General features: G+C 31.4%; 2 protein-coding genes across 5 annotated transcripts in view; both read right to left on the reverse strand.

Moving 5' to 3' along the window:
• Nucleotides 1-6140, reverse strand: part of LOC135134857 (ryanodine receptor) — a 61289-nt gene extending 55149 nt beyond the window's left edge. For all 4 annotated transcript variants that reach the window (XM_064063717.1, XM_064063718.1, XM_064063715.1 and 1 more), the window contains exons 1-4: nt 6070-6140; nt 5460-5532; nt 5284-5388; nt 5101-5199 (exon numbers count right to left, since the gene is read on the reverse strand). In XM_064063717.1, coding sequence (XP_063919787.1) covers nt 5101-5199; nt 5284-5388; nt 5460-5513 — 258 coding nt within the window. In that variant the 5' untranslated portion in view covers nt 5514-5532; nt 6070-6140. The remainder of the gene's footprint in view (nt 1-5100; nt 5200-5283; nt 5389-5459; nt 5533-6069) is intronic.
• Nucleotides 6141-7302: 1162 nt separating this feature from the next.
• Hppy (happyhour) lies at nt 7303-16742 on the reverse strand. Its single transcript, XM_064063745.1, has 20 exons — nt 16501-16742; nt 16378-16435; nt 16170-16325; nt 15698-16112; nt 15567-15648; nt 15411-15515; nt 15148-15274; nt 14952-15096; nt 14797-14847; nt 12803-12841; nt 12608-12649; nt 11889-12097; nt 11677-11840; nt 10221-10425; nt 9894-10162; nt 9698-9842; nt 9353-9577; nt 9172-9298; nt 9003-9113; nt 7303-8939 (listed from the first exon to the last, which is right to left on the reverse strand). The coding sequence occupies exons 1-19, from the start codon at nt 16603-16605 to the stop codon at nt 9014-9016; spliced, it is 2769 nt and encodes a 922-aa protein (XP_063919815.1). The 5' UTR covers nt 16606-16742; the 3' UTR covers nt 7303-8939; nt 9003-9013.
• Between the last annotated feature and the right edge of the window lie 1431 nt (nt 16743-18173).

Consider the following 18173-nt stretch of genomic DNA (forward strand, 5'->3'; position numbering starts at 1 on the left):
CACTTTTTGAAAGGCACAAAGGCATTCATACCGAAACAAACCACCATTACACGTTTTGAAGTCCCATAATGTCAAGTCAAATTAAAATTTTGCTAAATTATTAAGTGTAATTATTAATAGATGGCAACACGTATCGTACCTCTTGGACAGGCCATAATCTTTATATGTACTAGTCGGCCATGGTAGAAATTGCTCTTTTTTTAATTGTTTTTGAAAGAAGTACAACTCAGCCGAGCCTCCCTTCTCAATGCATCGATGTTACGCCACTGATGGCCCGGCTACAAGTCGCGCAACTTAATCCCCGCCCCTGTACCCTTTCGTGCTGAAATTACTTCTAGTAAGGGAACATTAACTTTTGTTTTCAAAAGTGTGTATTACAAGCCCTTAATAAGCCGCTCAGGGTTCTAATAGCGATTATTTACAACGCTTACGAATCGTACATCTCTCACCTTCAAATCTTATCATAGCAATAATGCAGCTGGGTGTTGGTCACTTGTGCGCCGCGGTTCTGTTTACCTCGCATAACAGATTTAATCCTCACAAAAGTCATATATAATGGGTGTTATTGCCTACAGGTATATACCAGTGGCCGCTCGTCAGGGGAGGCCGGAAAGACCGGCCGGCCTCGGAAGAAACAGGTAAAAATAATTTTATTTGGCAATCAATATTTTGTAGAATTGCTTTCTAAAACTAAAATCATCAAAATAATCAATTATTAATGAATTAAATCAATTCCTACTCAAATATATGTCGTTGTAAACTGTCGCTACTTTGTTTACATTTAAAAGCAAAGTATATTTGTAGTAATGCACAACTTTATAAAAATAGGGATCGTCAGGATAGCCTCCTCAAGAAAAGTCATGAGTCGCCACTGGATATACTTAGCTAATGAGAAACCTCCTACATTACGGTTATATGAGTTTCATTATAAGTCCAGCAGTAGGTACAAGGATAGATAAAATGATCAACAGATCTGATTTTGTGAAAATTTGCTTATATATTTGTACAAAAATAAAGTTATTTCTCAACAAATTGTTTGATTTTTAACAAGCTATTTTTCCCAGACTCACCAGTTGATTGTTAAGGGCGTAGTGGAGAGTTAATCCGCCATTTTCCAGGCACCCGGTATACTTTTATTCGATCTTAAATAGTTTTTTTAGTATGAAAAATGTAGGGCCTGAATACATTAAAAAATAATCGAGAATTTAAATAATTAAATTAAATCTAGTTACCGAAAAATGAACCATAACAACGATTACGTGTGCCTTAATTATTTGTCAATCACGCAATATTATACTGAATACAAAGATGGGTGTTTCTAGGTGGAGGTAATTTTGAACAACTGCGATAGATGTTTCCTTCTTTCTTTCCTAATTTTTTTTTACTAAATTAAAAAAAAACCTTTAGGCATTCGTATTTTAAAAACAAATCTCTACAAAAATTTAAAAAACAAATCTGACTACTGTCTGTCAAAAACCAAACGTCATCTTTTTTAGTAGTTCACAATGAGGTTTTTTTTGAAACTATTTCATTTGAACCATCATTCTCTCGAATTCGGTAAAAAATAAATAACATTGAGCGTCAAAGGTTTGTTGTCCGGCACCCTGTATATAATATGCAAATTGTTCTGACCGCTGCGCGCAACTGACCCATTTCTGTAGATCTAAACGTGGTTAGGAACAGAAATTTGTACAAAAGTTCCAGATAAGATATATTTCTAAATACCGAATCTCTTAAAATTATGAATTTTCAAATGGTCGTTCGTTATGAAAAGTACTTCAGTTCTGTTAATGATACTATAAAAAAAGGTGGCGTCCCTTTCGCTTTGAAAATAAACAATCAAATAGTAAGTGAAGAATGCAAAAAAATTATACAAAACGTATCTCTTGTTTTACAATGGTAGCAGTGAGACACACGACGACGACGAGGATCTCGATTTTTAATTTGTTTTAATAAATTTTAGGTTAAACTGAGTTAATTTATTCTGTTTCGATTGGTCTAAACATGTCTTAAACAGAACACATTTTATAGACTATTACGTATCGTCAGGGTTCTAAATTACCATCACCACAATCCTCACCGGTTTATTGAGGGCTTTCAATATACACTTTTAGAAACAAAAAGTCAACGTTCACCAATTTCTGATCTCTACTATAATACCTAATATGTATACATATAGTATGGACGCCGCTGGGTATATGTAAATTGGAACAAGAACGAACCTTTTATTATAGCGCCCAGATAGCTAATCACCTCCATGGAAAATTCAAGTATGTATAGATAAGTTCAAGACCTCCTGGCCGCCGAATTTATGCTGCCCACAAGACCAAGCTTCGGTTCAGGCTACTGTCTATCCCGAAACAGTTGTCACATCTCATTAGCTGCTTATAGCGCGTACATCTCTCAGTATATTAATATTTTACATTTTATGTACAAACAACGCTTCTCAGGTGAAATATTTTATATTGAAATTTCAATACCCCAGCTTTGCTATAAGATGGTCTATGTTTTTACGACAGTGAGGCACCGGGTCCTGCCGAGCGCTTCTGCTAGGCTCGCCTCGCGCATCTCAGCGGCCACGAGATCTTGAACTATCTATACACCGTTGCACTTTGCGCGTTCACTCACTCCTGTCCGGCGTCTGATCATCTAATGTCATTGTTTCTCGAGTTTATGCTTTATTTCTTTTCTTATAGATTCTTATATTAAAAATAAAAGTGAATATGTAACAATATCGTATAGGTAATTAAATAGCAAGAGTGAATAAATCAATCAAAGATTTATCTTCCACTATGTCTTCCACAATATGGGTCCATAAAAAAATCAAAACGCAACCAACAATACAAAAAAAATACAGGAGCTCGTCAGGGTGACCCCTATACGGATACTATTCTCAGTAGTCGCAATTTTCTGCACGTACCATATATTAAAATCATATTAGTCTTGTTGTCGTTTGAACAACTTGTGCATCAATTTTGATGAAATGTCAAAGATGGTTTCGAAATTGTATTTCTGGTTGCGTCTTGAATTTTTTATACGCGGAGCTTCTCGTAAATAACCCTGTACATGTTTTTTATTCAAATATTTTAAACAGATATGCCTGGAACATTTCTTCGAAAATCTATATTTTATTGACATGCAAACATGAAGAAACAAAACGGAGGGTTTTTTTCTACCTACTCATGTTTTGTACTGCTTGGATGTTTACCGCCGCTTTCCTATTTAAATAAGTATTAATTATAATTATAACGAATAACATGTGGATTCATAAATTGATTACTATATTACCACAATTTCCCGTAAAATAACATAATTATTTAGTCCGAATCGCTCTTGACGCATCGGTTCGTTAGGTAATGTTTTATCCAATATTCGGAATGACTAGTTCCCAAATTGTGAAAAGTCTTAAGATTCAGTGTGAGAGTCCTTTAATATACCTCTTCACTACTATCGTTCCTATACCTGCATCTAATACCAGTGAACTACCCACGATTCAGTGGCGGCTCCTCAGAGGAGGCAGGGGAGGCTGAGCCTCCTCTATTTTTTGGAGCTGAGTTTCCTCTAATTTTTTTCGATGAAAGAATTTATATTTTTGTAGACATTTGTTATTTTTCAGAATATTTTCTTGGATTTCATTTACTTTCATCATATATCAGGTTAAAATGTCGGAAAAATTTATATTTGCGCCCTCACAATCATAATTCACATTCATACCACTCCGCGTTTGGTTTCAGCGGCAGAGGCTTGCTAGCCGCTAGCCTCCGAACGACGATGCATCTGAATAATGAGACCGTAACCTTGACGCACCGTCAGTGTGCATTGTATTGGCTAAAACGTTGATCGGACAGCCGCTCCAAGCCGCTAGCCTCCGGCTAGTTCATCTCTTTTCAGATCAAGTCGTGCAGATAACTTTATCTCTTTCTTATTAGTTGGAGCAATCGGGTGTAAGGAGGAAAAACATTGAGGTGGTTTCGCGAGCTCCCTGTTCAGTGGTGGTGGTGTTTAGGCTTTACGTAGGTAAGGGTATAAAAGGGAAGACCAACACCATCACTCCCATTAATGGTATTGACAGTTACAATTAGAAACAAAACAGAGCATTTCATGAAAATAATTATAATAAAACTAAATAGTTAACGGCTTCGGTTTTAAGAAACAAATTATACTGTTGGAATTGTGTATTATTTATAAGTGATAAACTGATAAATCTTCCGCTTGGGGTAAAACAGGCTATAATAATTTACAAAATTTGTCACGAGCTATAGAAAGGCATGAAAAATCACAGGAACACATATTTTCTTCGATTAAATTAGAAATGCTTGGTAAGCAAAACATTGCCAATAATTTAGATTCGGCTCATAAAATGGAGAACTGTTACGAGAAAGTTGATGAAAATTGGGCAATTTTGAAAAGACTAATCGATGCAATATAATTTATCTGTCAACGCAAGAGTGTTCTTTTCGTGGGCATGACGAAAAAAATTATTCAGATAATAAAAGATATAAAAAGTAGTGCTTTTCAAATTTGAGCCTCCTCTGAAGAAAACTTCACGAGCCGCCACTGCCACGATTCTATCTCACGCTCACCAAATACAAAATATTTTTACATATTCACTTTTTACTTAAAATATTAAATCTGGATTTCTATAGGTACACTCATTAATGTAATTACATATACTATAAAATGTACATTTCTGCCTTTACCTGCTTTTAAAAATTTCGTTTATGGAAAATCGCAAAACAATAATGCAATTCAAATCGCCCACATTAAACATGCAAAAAAATTAATTTACCATGTGGATTTAACTGTTTCACTGAAATGGTGCTAAAATCTAAAGAGTATAGGGACTCAATATTTCCAGAAAATGCTATTTCTAGAATAAATGTAGAGAAACTTGACACTCTGCCAGATATACTACTAATCATTCCCACTCATGTCTTTTGACCTTATGGGCATATGATACATTTAAAAAGAAATTAAACCTTAAGTAACTAATATATACAATTACATAATTTGTCAAGTTGTTACTGCTAATAATCCTACCCTGTGTTATATAGTAAGCTGTATCAATAGTATTTATAATACAAATTGAAATAAACTTACAGTTTCATTTCCTGCAGCAGTGACAAGTTCTTGTAAAGCACGTACTGACAATGCCTGTTCTATGACAAACACGCACTGTGACAAATCTGGGGGTATGTTCTGTACACAAAATAACATTAAATTATACATATGTATGCTCCATTTCACATTAGTGTGAAACTAGTTGCAAACTCTTGTTATTACCTTGTCTGCTATATTTTCTAAGAAGCAGTGTCGATTACCAAAACCTTCTGCAGCCAAACACACACGTTCTCCGGTTGCTGTGCAGGAAAGACATACCATATCTTCCTAATAGTTTAAGTAACAAAGAACATCAATATGAATACAACTAATATTATATTATAACCTAAGAATCTTACCGTTCGTAAGAATGATACATCATCCTGCTCGGAGCCCCCTTCGGCCTCAGCCATTATGGGGGTTTAAACTTTCCTAAAACCATAAAGTTATTCCATCAGATCTTAATTTCTTTTGCATAATAATATATATTTTAAAATACAAACTCTGCAGCAAAAAGTTCAGGCAACATGAGAAAATTACAGCCACGAAGTATCAAATGTCCCTGAGTTGATTGCGGGTTTTTTAGGTCTAATATCGATTTTGTTTTATTTACATGATACGAATCTACTTTGAAACTTTAATCCCAGAAGAATTTATACTTAATTTCAGTTTTACGCACTTTCGACGGCGCCACGTAATAAAAAAATCCGACCAAAACACTTGCCCTGTTGATGAATTTTTCTCAATTTCTTGTTTTTTAGAACTGTATATAAAATCTGTACTACACTAACAAAAATTATTAAAAATTTAAGTACTCACACAACGCAAATAAAAAATGCGACTATACAAACATTCCCAAATAAAAGTTAATTTTTGAGCCTAACATATCGAATTCAACGTAGGTTATTGTAAGGCAGACTGACACACTTCTTCAAAAATATTTTACGATTAATAAAGACAACTACCCACCTATTTTCCGATAATTGTTTTACATAAATGCGAGTCCACACACAGCAGTGAAATTTCGTTAAGTAGCACTGTGAAAATTTTCTATATTTAACTATAGCTGTGTTTAGAATATTTTTAGACTTGGAGCCAAAATAAATTTAGAAATTCATACCTGCTGTAATGACTACACTTTCACAATTGAAGAATGTATTATAAATTTTTAACGTGCATACTTTAAAAGTTTATACTAGGGTTGTTAAGCTCGTGGCTTAATGCGCATATTATGATTATCTCTTTACCTGTAGAAGATTAATTATTATTGAGGCACCATTTTTTTCAACAGAATAGTAGAAAATAACTCATTGCAGCTACTGTTGCACGTTTTTGCACACTGTATAACGGAAATAGTTGCTGAAAAATGTTACATTGTACTACTTTATTTCAAACTTAATATTAAATTAAGCCAACACAGCGTTAAACTTTACGTGGGTTCAGATTCTGGGAAAAGTAAATTAATATTATCTAGACAAATTTTTATACATTGCCTCTCCAATTAACGTTTAGGAAGCTATTATCTGAAATGGAAGTAGTTGGTACAAGGAAACTGCAGGTAAAATTGTAATCTAAAAAAGTAGCTATTGAAAGTAGACTATTTACAAACCCATAATACCATAAATCATATATTTTTAAACGACACGAGCGCGTTTAAAACGAACTATTTTAAGTTTTCTTTTATAATATGTGCATTTTAGATTTGTATATTACCCAAAAATAATATGTAAAAATTTGAATACATCTGATTGTTTGAAATATATATTTTTGCATAGGAACCAATATATATCTTTTGATACATTTTTAGACATAATAGACAATTAGCGAAATTACGTTCCGTAGAACGTATTATCCATTAACTAATACAGTCGCCAATAGGGACACTGCATTTTCTATGTTTCCATAGATATAACAGTTTTTTCTACGTTTTCCGTGTTGTACGTTCTACGGAACGTCGTTTCACTAATTGTCTAATTTTTATAGTACGTTACTATCTTTCTCTACTGTGAATACTTACACTTTTTTTGTACAATATGTTACACAAACGTTAACAAAAAATATCCATCATGCGACAATTACCCCCCTGAAGCTTATATATAAGCAGTTAGTATATACAACATGAAAAGCAAAACATCTTTCTTACATCTTTTACACCTGCATTTGATAATTGTAGGGTATAAAATTAAAATTATGTATGTGTGTACCACTTTTATTTACAAAAGACAGAAATGTTACAAAATGAAACTGTATACAAGACCAAGTCAGATAAAGACGCTGTATTTGTATAACATAATTACTTACATTAACAATTATTGTTCCTGCTAATACAACAAATAATATCTTTCAACAACGTGACCGCAAGTAATCAAAAATACATCATAATAAGTTGTATTTCAATTGATATAAAAAACGCATGTAGAACTTTTGGTCATTAAAATAAATACGATGAAACCATCGAACTTAATAAATAATTTTTGGTATATTCTCACATATTTAAGAATTTACACTATGTACAATATAACATCCATAATTACATAAGTAGTTGTATTTGAAATGATAATAATAAACACAGCCAAAACATGCTGTTGACTATACATGTTACTTTAATACAGAAATCTACAGACATTAGACCTAGTTTTGCAATATCATAATTTGTGAACCATCTACATCGACGAAGATAATACAAAACTAGTCTATAACTATAAATAGTAGCGTTTTTGTTTGATTTTCTTGTGATAATAATTTGCTGCAGATGCGTGAAAAAAGTCAATTGTACAAATTATATTTTGTGGGAAGTATTTCTTTGTTAAAACACAAACAGTGTTAATCTTTGCAAAAGCTTAAACATGTTTAAATATGAAAACATCTGCAATATTGTTTTATTACCATAAAAGCTGAAAACAATAAAATGCAGCTATTGTCTGAAGTAGAGCCATTAGAGGTTGCATGTAAGATTTACAGACCATTGTTAAGACTTTAAATTAATTAATACAAATTTATTTTCAAGATTGGGAATTTAACACAACATTAAAATATGTAGTCCTCAAAACCTATATCATCGTGATGATCCCTATATTTTATATCAAGTTCTTACGGAGAACTCACGTATTTAATAGAAATATCTATGTAAAATCGATTAACTCAAATAAAATTTCATTTAGTAAAAATGTATATGATTATAAATTATTACAACATGCAGCTATTGATTACAATTTTTCTGCTTTCATGGTAATCATGGAGGAGTTAATACTTTGTTAGTACGACAAAACATTAAGATCTTTAAAACATTCCATATACGTACGTTGGTGTTATTATGTGCCAAACACTATTTTTCTAGAATTGTTCATATTTGAAAACTTCTCAAAGAACGCCACAAAACCAATTCACCAATCTTAAAAGTGTGCCATGATTACGTCCTGCATTAACAAATAAAATAACTACCTGCATTCGTTTTAAAAACATTTTTATAACACATGTATGTATAACATAAATATGTACTAAGTTTGGAGCTCAGCATAATTTCTTTAAATAAAATTACGTAAGTTTACAAATATAGATTTTGATTTTCTTACAATATGTTAATTCATAAAAATAGAATGTATTTTATATAAATCTCCTAAACTCTGGTATCTAAAATACTTTAAACACCATGCACAGATCGTTATTTTCCTAGGTATCTAGAGAAATATGTTTGAGGTATGTCAAGTTAATAAATTCTTTTATTCTAAAACATCACGATTTCTGTATGTCATTTGTTTACTTAACCATAGTCTATTCTACCAATAAGTTAAGTTAAATATCTAAGCGAAGCAAAAATTTCAAGAATTGTGAGCTTTCTCCTAAAAATTTAAAACATTTTTATAAGTACACAATTTTCTGTGGAAAGTTTAAGCACGACTTACCATTTTTTTTATTAGTAACTGGCTTCATGTCCTGCTAGTATGTACAAATCATGACCTTCTTCATTTGTTAATGTTCCTGTACGTATCAAATTACTTTCAAGCATTACCACCCTGAAATTAATTCAAATGATGAGGAAACTGTCATAACGCATTAAAATTATGTGCATACTTATCAGCGCCCAAGAGCTTATATGTTCTTGACGTGTCTGTTATTTCTTGCGTAATTTCTCCATTTTTGAAAGATCTTCCTTGCATTCCATGTTTATGGAAAGCTAAAACACTGTCTGGAAGACTAACTAAAATATATTAACAGGTGTATTATTTAACGGGAACATTTTATTTCTACTTACTTATGTTTTCAATATTGAAATGAAACTTTAATTCTGCCAACTGTTTCTTACTAACTTTAAGCATTCCTTGCGGTGTAATAATTTTAATCATGTTATCGTAACAAACTAAAATAGAATCTTTATCTAATTGAGTAACATTGACTATGTTTAAGTTTTCTCGTTTCGGTATTACTGTAGCAGTTCCATCCATATCTTGAAGTTCATCAGAGTGAAACCAACTTGCACCTAAAATTAATAAACTAAGCTAAGAAATGAATTACAGTAAATGATTTCAGCCGAGTCAAAATGTGAATTGGTTTTCCATAACTACCATAGTTTTATGACAAGTCAATGACTTTTTTTTACCTGAATTCATATTTATGAGATCCAATTTGAATCTATTTGGTTGATACGCCTGTTTTATCGAAACACACACCATAGGATACTCTAACTCAGGAGTAATGATCATCTCAAATACATTTAATGGATTAGGAAGAACACATTCGACATGCTAAAATATTGACATATTAATCCTAATATATTTTTAAGAGATTACAAATACCTTCAACAGCATAAATTTGTTAAGTGGGTCATACCATTGCATGAGAAAAATACCAGTAGCTGAGGCACCACAGAGATATTTGTATCCATTATAAGGATTTCTAGCTACACAACATTTTTGTGTTCCTCTTGTGTCAGGTACTCGTGTAGTTAAAGCAAACTTTCTCGGAACAAGTCGCTCATGGATTCGATTCATATGTAAACTGAACCTGTGCGATTGTTTACTTAAAAGAGCTAACAAATCATGCCTATACAAATGTGGAGTTTTGCCTTAAAAATAAAATAAAAATCATGATAAGGTCGGTCGCCGGGACTTGTTTTTGCTAACCTGATAGTGACATGAGTACATCTTTGATTACATACATCCACACAGTTCGCCTGTTGTATAATTGATCAATGCACGTTTCGTGTAATTCGTTCAAGTTAAGATTATAAACGCCTTCTTCTGCGCCTATTAGCAGATGTTGATCTCTGGTTTCAGGATGAATCCAGGAAACTGTACAATGAATCCGCAGAGGACAGCCATTAAATACCTAAGATTATATATCCAAGTTAAAAACCGATTATTATTTTTATGGTCAAGTTTATACTGTGTATGTAAGAACAGACTTGGTAACTTATTTTTTATTTTCATTTATGACTCTTTCCTAACTTATTATCGACTGCGATTTTTGATAGTTTAACATATCAAACTATTTTATAATTTTGTGAAAAAAAAAGGTTTCATGTCAATTATTATTACTACTTTTTTAAAGCTGATTCTTTTTCAATTTTTAAAGAAGTATTGATTTGTGCTTTATAACAAAAAAATACTATGTCATTAGTCGATCTATACAAATTAATTCAACAAAATAATTTTTTTAAAATAGAGCTTTAAGAAAAATTTTGTAATTTACGTTTTTAGCTTATTGCAATATTTCTTTTAACTCTTTTTGATATTTAGAAAATCGATAAAACCTTACCCAAGAATAAACTAGCAACTGCCTATAACCTTTAATGAGTGTATAGAGACATAGTAATATCAGAAGGTGATTTGGTTAAAGAGACAATATTCTTGAGTTTTATATTTGAGATCCATATTATACAGAGTACTAAAGAATGCATAAATAAATAAGCGATTCAGTTATAAATATAGTACGATATATATAAAGAGTTTAAGTTTAAACTACACTCAATTTTGAAATGCAATAAGTAAAGTTTGGACTAACAAATTTTCCTGATTACCTCAAAAAAGAGAAAAACATCAGTTATATTGAAAAACTCCACCCGAGGAACGTATTGCCTATGTTTAATCAATCATGAATAAATATAACGTTACTAAAGTTATGCTAAATTCTCAAAATTTCAGTCAACTGATGCAAGCTTGATTTTTTTTGAAATTTTAAAATCTCCATCTAAATCTATTTAAAAATTTTCGGAAATTAATGGGTAGGGCTTTGAAATCTTTTTCTTATCAAGACAATTTTATTTTAGCGTTTTTCAACTTGTTGTCATCACCCAATAAACAAACACTAACACATTTCGTACCTAACGCTTCATTTTTACTATAATAAATAACTTTTACGCAGGTAAAGTCGTTTAAAATTTAATCAAAAGCAGTAAATTTTTGGACGTCCCAATCTACTTTCGGCGCTTCGTAATGAACATTCTGTTGCGTCGTATGTTCAAAAATATATTGTACATCAATCTCTGTTGCCTTTTGTAATTTTATAGCAATTAAAAAACTGAATCAAAAATATCGCTTTTTTTGAAGATAGTAAGTACATATTATTATTAAATCATACCTTTGAAAAGCAAGCACCCATGTGGACTTTGGGAGTAGGAGGTAACCCATTACTTGGTGGTCTAGGTGGAGTGTGTCTTCGTCGATGTTTCCTCGGAGGTACTGGAGGGCAAGCCACCAGATCAGGTGCGTTCGAATCATGATTATTTGTTTCAGTCTCAGTACCTAAATTTCACCATATGTAACAAATATATACCAATAAACAAAATTTACCATTCACACTTCGGTCAGTGCGACCACTATCACTAAGGGATCTTTGTCGTTGACCATTAATATTCATTGCATTAATTGGAGAAAATAATTCATCTACTGAGGAATGTCTTCTTGGTGAGCTATTCACTAAAGACTCGTTTGTAGGACTAGAAATGTGGTGAACATCACATTTTACATTAACATCCGAATCTTGCACTGGAAGCGTAGCCCTGGAAATAATATATAAAATAAAAACTGAAATCTAATGATCAATGTTGGCTGTTATATCGATTAGTTGGTGCTAAAACTGAAAATGAACAGGCAATACACTAAGCAAAGTTTCAAGCTTCAGCTCTGTGCATACTTACATACAGAACATATAAAAGCCCTAGAGAGAACATCGCTAGAATTACATTATACCTAAATATTGTTCGACTTCAGAAGCTAATAATTGTTTAGAATTTTACAACAACCAAAAACTTATAACGTATGATTTAAATAGCCATATAAATTACTGTTTAATAATTTGTTACAACACTGATAAAGATCAACTTTGCAATATTTTAAACGTAAATATTCTACATTCATAATTTTTAAAATACACTTAAAAAAAATCTTTATCAGTACACTTTAGTTACTGGAAAGTCATACAAGTATAAGAGTGGAAAATTAAGAAAACGTACGATACTTGTAAAGAAAAATTGTAAGACATCTTTAATTTTTTATAACTAGCAACTTACTGCTGAGTGTACGAATCCGATGGTTGAAACTTGTAGGCTCCCCTAAAATAAATAATTAAAAACAAATGACAACCACTAAAAAATGAACTAAATTAGTTAATTATGTTAAGGTCATCATCCCGTTCACCCATGTGCAGCAAATAAAAAAAAAGAAGCAATGATGTTAGTATAGTTTGCAAAATTAATAAAAATTACCTCATCATTAATTCTTCATCAATGTACTGCAAGAGACTCCTAGACAACATAGAATAAAATTAAATAAAAATTTTGAACACAGTGGTTGAAAGTTAAAAAAATAATAGTGGATTTTTGCATTTTTCGCTAGTGTAGCAGAAAATGCAAAAAATTGTTAGTATTTTTTAATTAAGAGTAATAACTAAATCAAAAATTACAATCCATGTAATCAACTTTTTAAGAGATTCATGCAAATTGTTAGAAACAGGCAAATTGCTAACAAAACTTATTAAGTGCTTTACTAAGATTATCATGTATTATCTATATTAAAGGATAGCCAAAATTATAAGTATAGAAAAGATGATTATTGAGCTTCATTACACAACAGCAGTGATTTTTCAATACGTTGAATATAAAAAATATATACATTTATAATACTGACTGTTTTACATAAACAGTATATTATAATAAATATTGAAACTGATAGATAAAAACTAATCAAGTACATTTTCCATCTTTTTTGTAGAGTCATTTACATTATCATCATAGTTATTAATAGTAAACAAAAGAACGATAAAATGATAAAATTTTGTGAAAGCATTTACCACGTCATTCTATTACAAACTTGTTATTCAACCTGCCCGCGCAATCTAAGTACATATGTACATCTATATTTTTATCACCCACTGAAAAATGAAAAACCAAAAAATTTTTGTTTTAATTCGATAATGCGTTATATACTTAGAATGAAAAATCCTACAAAATTTTTTTGATTACTACACAATTCTGTAAACATTTGTAGATAATGGATAAATATAACACGTAATATTTAATTTAAAGATTTCAAAAACTTTTCCATTGTTTACACATTAAAATATAAAATTAAATTAAAAATATCTCTTTAAAATATATTATAATTAGCTTATGTATTATACAGGATGGAAGTTACCCATGAAATAAATTCAATAATTTTAAATTTAAAAATGATTTACAAAAATGCTCCAAAATTAGCTTTCTTAATTTTCTTTTCAATACAGGTTTATATGCTTGTTAAGACTTTGAGTTTTAAACATTACTTTATAAACATTTTTTTCATAATTAAGTAATCATATATTATTGTAATTAAATGCCTTCCATTCGAATAGTATTATTTTTATTTTATATTTAAAAATTAAAAAAAAAACTAAACGGGGTTTTTTAAATTCTAAAATAATGTATTCGTTGATTTTAAGGAAATACAAATAAAATCAAAAGAAAAGTATGTTGTATTTTTTAATAGATATATTAAAATAATCCACCATCTATTAAAACAACTATAATGTCTATGTAGTATGTTTAAAAGTGTATTTCTCTTTTTATAAAAACTTCTGAAGAACGATTAAAAAGCGGTTTTTATTTAATGAATACATTCATTAATTTCTTTGGGACAACTGTAAAAACAATTTTAAAAAATACGGACCCATTAGTCAACCACAAACTAAGGATCATTTCAAACTTCAAATTTCAAGCGAAATTTACTTACATTTTAGATCAGATTTGCTTAGCAAAATTGTCGGAAGGGATGAAAATATTAAAACTCATTAATGATTTACTATGCCCACAATAAATTCAAAGCGGTTGTAAAATTTTGGACTAATCGTTTTTTTTTAATAGGGGTGGATTAATAAATCACAGATATGAAAGCATATTACTTTCCATAGTTACGTGTACGGAAGTGCGGGACCTACTTTTAATTCTAGGAGTTATGAAACGTTGAGAAAACATGTAATGAGCCATAGTCAAATCGACCCTATTTACAATACGGCCCAAACTTACGCTGTGGAAGTAAAAATATAGTTTTGAAAACATTAAATCAACTACGAATGAAGAGGAAATTGTCACTTTGCAATTTACAGAATTGTCTAGTTTTTTTTATGAATCATAAAAATGATGAAACCACACCTATTAATGAAGACACACAGCAAAATAAAATAAATATGCATGAAAACCAAACTTCACACTCCCTCACGTCTAACCTCAAAGACATGTTCAAAATTTGCGAACCAGTCATGACTCGCCGATTAGAGCTATAAAACAATACTTAAAAATAATTTCGTTTAAGCGGAAAATCTTTTGACCTCTTATTGTGAATATACATATAACTTAACATTATTTTATGGCCTATACTTACTTTTCTCGATTAAGTGAGTCAAAAGCTGTCCCTATACCACATTTCTTGTTTTGATGTTCCACACAGTTGTGAACTGTTGTAACGTTATTCATGATGTCTGTAACGTCCCACGATTGTTTATCACGTGACAAAGCATTGGTCGCCCCTAAAATTTATATTCTTTTTTCTTTTTAATCGCGAACTTAAAATCATTTACCAGTTCTCTGAAGAGTATTATTTGATTCATCAATATTTTCAATGTCACCAGATACATGTATTGCACTTTGTGGTTTCGGACGCGATGTAAGTCGTGACGCAATGCGTTGAGGAACATTTGGAATTGCCTGAAGTTAAATTAATAGTTAGGAAAATTTATATAAATTTTATCAAGTTGATGACAGTAAGCTAAGAATAAACAAATTAAGATCAACAGTAAAATGTTTTGAATAACTACATATACAAATGCTTATAAAAATTTACCCCTTCATCATCAGGTTCCTCCGTAAACATATGTGAAGGATTATTAACTTTCTGTAACAATTCTAAAGCCAGTCTTCTATGCATATCACCTTGAAAAAAAGCATGCTGTAAAAAACGTTAGTTACTAATTGTATAAAATGAGAACAATCCTATAACCTGAAGCAACTTCTCAGCAGTTGGTCTTTTTTTGGGATTTTTTGTCAAAGCAACTTTGACAAAGTTATGAAATGTTGGACTCCTTAAAATGAGATTTTAATACCAAAACCACATAAAGTAACTTTCTTTACCATTTTTCTTTATCTTTAAGAGTAGGAGGTTTAAAACCACTTTTTGACATTAAAAATAAAGCCCTCATTGGATGTAAGTCAAACATTGGAGGCTGAAGTTCTGCTAGTTCAATTGCAGTAATCCCTATTGCCCAAATGTCACATAGTTGATTATATCCACCTTTGCGTTCCACAGCTGCTACTTCCGGGGCCATCCAATATGGCGTTCCGATGAATGATTTACGTTTATTAATAGTGGCAGTAATCTGAGCTGAAACACCAAAATCTGCCAACTTCACATCACCACTTTCTGTGAGCAAAATGTTGGCACCCTTAATATCCCTATGCATTTTGCCCATATGGTGCAAGTAAGAAAGGCCTAATAAAGTTTCTCTGCACATATATGCAATTTGTTGTTCAAGCAAAGGACCAGTAACTATAAATTATAAATATTATTAAAATTTTGGCTTTATAAATGTTGATATTCACTTACTATGATATATATCTTGTAAAGAACCACCTCCACAATATTCCATACATATCCACAACTTATCTCTACGTAAATAACTACCATAATAAGCTATAATGTTGGGATGCCGACAGTCTCTCATCATAAGAATTTCCTGCTGTATAATTCCAAAGTCATCTCCTAAAAATGTTGCAATTAAAACTGTAAAGTGGCACTTAAACATAATATTGACCTGGCTCTAATTTTATTACTTTAATAGCAGCTAATTCATTTGTTGATAGCCGCTTCGCCTACAAAATGATATTTTGTTAGCGTATTTATTTTCTATAATATGTTGAATGATAGGTTCACTTACTTTGTAGACATCACCATAAGTTCCACTCCCTATCCTTTGAATTAGTTCGTACTCATCTTGAGGATTTCTCCTCGAAATGTCTGAACTTAAAACACCTTGGGCCATACTTTTCTATTCTCAGCGAATTACATTTTCACTGTATACGTTTACAATAAAACTAGCTGAATGTTTACGTGAATTTGACAGCTATGAGCCTTCAAGAACCGACATATTGGTTATTTCAAGGAAACAACATTTAGAAACAAAATTTACAATGTTTTTTGGTGTGGATTTTTCAATAAAACTCACTAAAACTCAATGTCACCATCGACGTAACTAGGTTTCAATTAAAAGAATTACAGCTGAAATTTGATGAACTGATTTAAAACTTGTACACCACTTTTAAAACGAAAATAAATATTTATACAAAAATCTTTTAAAACCTATAATGCAAAAGCAGATTCCCCGTGGTCTTACGGTTGGTAGTGCTGACAAATTTTTGGTGATGATAAGTTTGAGTGGTGGTCACAAGTGGTGGCTGTGACAAGACATAGGCGTCGAAACAAATAGGTTTAAAGGAATATCACAAAAGGATTTCTTTTTAATTTAGTTGTGGGTCTAGTTCTATAAAGATTGTCAAAATCAATGTTAAAAAAGTCTCGAAACATGATAATCGTTTATGTTGTTGGGAAATCTTGTTAAACAGAATTCAAAAGTGTACACTGCAATAGTATTTTTGGAATATGTAGTCGTTAAAGATTGCTTTAAGGCTTGGAGGTGGAATGAGAGGAGGGAAGATAATTTGAAAACATGACTGGTACCGCGCTCTATAATAGAGTCGTAAGTCACAATCATAAATAGCCATTGTTTCAGTGGCGTACTGTGATAAAACACAAGAATAATTCAATAATATATAGTCTTTGCCATTTCTATTGAAACACCACTTGTTAATCGTAAATTTGGCAATGTTCATATTCAGACAATTTTCTACTAAAAGCCGTTGTCAATCAACCGAAAGGTGTTATCAATTGCTAAATTTTAAGCAAAATCAACAGGTGGTGTTTCAATAGAAATGGCAAAGACAATAGAATATAAAAGCACTAGCAGTAAAATTTACTTGAGTTTTTATGTTGTAAGGATCCAATTCGAATTTTTAAATTTCAAACGAATTCCGCGCGCACAAGAAACGGTTGGTAAGAAGAAGAAGAGGTTGGCAACCAACCACACCAAGAAAGAGACATGCGCGAAAAGCGGGGGTGGTATTATCCTTTTTGAAATCATTCACTTCCTTTTGACCGCTTCTAAAACAAATTAAATGTCAGTGATTAATTGCAAGTATGACGTTAAATAGGTAGGACATGGACGTATGAGGTCCAATCTACGAATGGTACTTTTAACAAGGGTCATCCCCTATTACCCTAAGTTACAATAATAAAATTTGGGATGATTAGAATCTATACAAACGAATTAAAAGAATAATAAAAAAAAACTATTATAATATTAGGCAAAGAAGTTTCCGGACCTTAAAACAAGAGTAAAAATGAAAATACTAATTTAAGATTACTACGTGATTATTCATAAATTATGGCAAGTCTTAAAGTTTTATTAAAATACGCGGATCATCCGAAAACCTCCAAGAACCATCAAAATGCCGCGATTCACATCTAAAACAGGGGCCGCAGAGTGCAGTGACC

This window comes from Zophobas morio, unplaced genomic scaffold (assembly GCF_036711695.1).
Source record: "Zophobas morio isolate AGI-343-1 ecotype UQ-CSIRO unplaced genomic scaffold, CSIRO_AGI_Zmor_V1 ptg000024l, whole genome shotgun sequence".
Taxonomy (NCBI): Eukaryota; Metazoa; Arthropoda; class Insecta; order Coleoptera; family Tenebrionidae; genus Zophobas; species Zophobas morio.

Coding starts and splice junctions, on each gene's coding strand:
- Hppy (XM_064063745.1), bottom strand. CDS start 16,605: ATGGCCCAAGGTGTTTTAAGTTCAGACATTTCGAGGAGAAATCCTCAA. Junction 12,842..14,796: donor ATTTTGAACATGTCTTTGAG/GTTAGACGTGAG, acceptor TATGTTGTCTAG/GAGTCTCTTGCAGTACATTG. Junction 10,426..11,676: donor TGGGTGCTTGCTTTTCAAAG/GTATGATTTAAT, acceptor ATATAATCTTAG/GTATTTAATGGCTGTCCTCT.